At 37.8% G+C, this 3,014-nt stretch overlaps 1 protein-coding gene across 1 annotated transcript in view; it reads left to right on the top strand.

The window, feature by feature from the left end:
• LOC107587635 (E3 ubiquitin-protein ligase Itchy-like) overlaps positions 1–3,014 on the top strand; it is a 30,709-nt gene that overhangs the window by 13,434 nt on the left and 14,261 nt on the right. The window contains exons 19-20 of the mRNA XM_016275483.1: positions 1,880–1,984; positions 2,099–2,195. Coding sequence (XP_016130969.1) covers positions 1,880–1,984; positions 2,099–2,195 — 202 coding nt within the window. The remainder of the gene's footprint in view (positions 1–1,879; positions 1,985–2,098; positions 2,196–3,014) is intronic.

Here is a 3,014-nt window from a genome sequence, read left to right as displayed (position 1 = left end):
GGGGAGGAGGGACTTGACTATGGAGGCGTGGCCAGGTATATTGCGTTATTTACAGGAAGTGATGACTTGAGTTGCTATATGCACACACACACACACACAAAATAATGTTGTGTTTCTGTCATAGGGAATGGTTCTTCCTGCTGTCTCACGAGGTCTTGAACCCCATGTACTGTCTGTTCGAGTACGCCGGCAAAGACAACTACTGCCTGCAGATTAACCCCGCCTCCTCCATCAACCCTGACCACCTCAAATACTTCAAGTTCATTGGCCGGTTCATCGCTATGGTACGACTGACCTCTGAAGTATCTTAGTTTGAAATGCATTGAAAGCTTCTGAATATTATTTGTACGTTCTCTCTCACACAGGCTCTGTTTCATGGGAAGTTCATAGACACGGGCTTCTCTTTGCCTTTTTATAAGCGCATCCTGAACAAACCTCTGGCTCTGAAAGACCTGGAGTCCATCGACCCAGAGTTTTACAACTCGCTCATCTGGATCAAGTGAGTGAGAAGGAGTTGAATGAGTTACAGAGATAATAGTGAGGGCTTGGGGGTTAAAATTGTGGTCATCCGGGATATGAATTACTAGGAAATTAAGAATCCCAATTGGTCCTAACTACAAAGTGTTTTTCTATAGGGATAATAATATAGAGGAATGTGGCTTGGAGATGTTTTTCTCGGTGGATAAGGACATTTTGGGAGAAGTCACCACACATGAACTCAAGCCTGATGGAGGAAACATTCAGGTGACAGAGGACAATAAAGAGGAGTATATCAGGTAAGAAATCTCATTTATACAGATTTATTACAGACAATATTTTTAATTTAGAAATATATATATTTTTAATTATATATATATATATAATATATAAAATGTTGGGATCAGTATGATTTTTAATGTAATTGTAAAATAATTGTTATCTAATATAATATACTTTAAAATATAATTTATTTCTGTGATGCAGAGATGTATTTTCAGCATCATTACTCCAGTCTTCAGTGTCACATGATCTTCAGAAATCATTCTAATATGCTGATTTATTATCAGTGTTGGAAACAGTTTTGCTGCTAAATATATATATATATATATATATATATGTATATATAATTTTAAACAATTATTTCTAAATTAAAAATATTGTCTTATCCTGGCTCTTCCAAGCTTTATAATGGCAGTGAGTTGGTGTTTTTTTTTCAATAGTTCAAAAGAAGTCCAATAAAGTGCATCCTTCCATCATAAAAAGTGTCCCGCATGACTCCATATCAGTGTTTTATATTTCAAAATATTATATTAGATGTATCATATATATACAATATATAGTTATATGAATAATAATATAACTATTTTAAATATTATATAATTTTTTTTACATTTACAAAAAAGTTAGCTACTAGGACTGTAAAAATATCTTATGAAAATTCAATGCGAGTTCAAAGTATTGCTTATTTGTCTCTTGTGTTACATTTGTGTCTTCAGCATGTTTTTTTAAAAAAACAATTAGGAATTTTGTACCAAAATAAACAAATTTGCCATATTAGCCATAATGTCAGTGAGTGATTGTGAAATCAAACGTGTTTGCAGGTTGGTTGCTGAGTGGAGGCTGTCCAGAGGGGTCGAGGAACAGACTCAGGCGTTTCTCGAGGGCTTTAATGAGGTCTTGCCGCAGCAGTACCTGCAATACTTTGATGCCAAAGAACTGGAGGTACAAACGACACTTCATAATGTTCAAAGGCTTTTTTAATGTCCAAATGTCACAAGACAAATTTCAACTGTATTTTGTATCTGCTGTTAATATCAGATGTATATAAATAAGGCCATAGTTTCTCTAAATGTAAACCGTGTTTAGTACAGTATGTTCTGAACGTGTAACTGTGCTGTAGGTGATGCTGTGTGGGATGCAGGAGATCGATCTGGTCGACTGGCAGAGGAGCACCATCTACAGACACTACGCTCGCAGCAGCAAACAGATCGGCTGGTTTTGGCAGGTTAGACTAACCAGTAGCTGTTAATCTCACACTTTAGCATCAGACCACTAATTAAATTAAACCCAGATGTTCATAAATGTGGAGATGCATCGTCTGTTGTCTGTCTGTGTTTAGTTTGTGAAGGAGATCGACAATGAGAAGCGCATGCGTCTGCTGCAGTTTGTGACCGGCACGTGCCGACTTCCTGTCGGGGGATTCGCTGACCTTATGGGTAAGTGTCAAAGTTTAACTGTGTCATGCAAAATCATTGGTAATAAATATTAAAATGACTGTAATGTAGGATCTTTCTGTTCTGATCAGGGTTGTTCAGGCTCGCACCTCCAGAGAACTAAATGCATAAATTACACAAAGGACTTTTTCAAACACTATGGAACTGTGCAATATTTACATGTGCGCAATACATATATACTAGGGGTGTAACGGTACACGTATTCGTACCGAACCGTTTTGGTACGGGTCTTTCGGTTCGGTACGCATTAGGGCTGTGCGATTAATCGAAATCGCATCGAACTTGTGATTTGAGGCGTTGCGATTTCCTAATCGCAAAGCCTGCGATATGGACGCGATATTACTTTGTTCCAGAGCATATGCATGACTGCCAGCCTTGAGTGGCAGTCTTACTAACCAATAGAGTGAGCGCACCTCCGTTCTCCCCAATCAGCACTGCTCTAGCCAACTGAGTAAACACCCACCATTAAAAAAAATATAAAAAAGAACGCGGGAGAGAGACAGAGGGGGATTATGGCGTCTACTGGGTCAGATCGATAGTTAGGCAAATTAAAACTAAAGAAAACCGTATGCAAGGTAAGCTTCGAAATGACAGACAACGAACAAAAAGGTAATTTCCAAGAGCTGCGTCACAGCGCATATAAGCTCCCTTCTAGGTTCTGTTTTCAGTACTGAAGAATAAAAGATACATTCTTAGATGTTTTTGTTAGTATGTGAACGTTATCTTGCACATTTTATCTCCCCAACAGATTAATTAGAAATAAGTTTATAATGCATGTTGGCTATTCCCAATTCAGAAGAG

Source organism: Sinocyclocheilus grahami, unplaced genomic scaffold (assembly GCF_001515645.1).
Source record: "Sinocyclocheilus grahami isolate Dianchi unplaced genomic scaffold, SAMN03320097.WGS_v1.1 scaffold94.1, whole genome shotgun sequence".
Classification (NCBI taxonomy): Eukaryota; Metazoa; Chordata; class Actinopteri; order Cypriniformes; family Cyprinidae; genus Sinocyclocheilus; species Sinocyclocheilus grahami.
The sequence above is the reverse complement of the archived record's forward strand: the minus strand, read 5'-3'. Positions and strand labels throughout refer to the sequence as shown.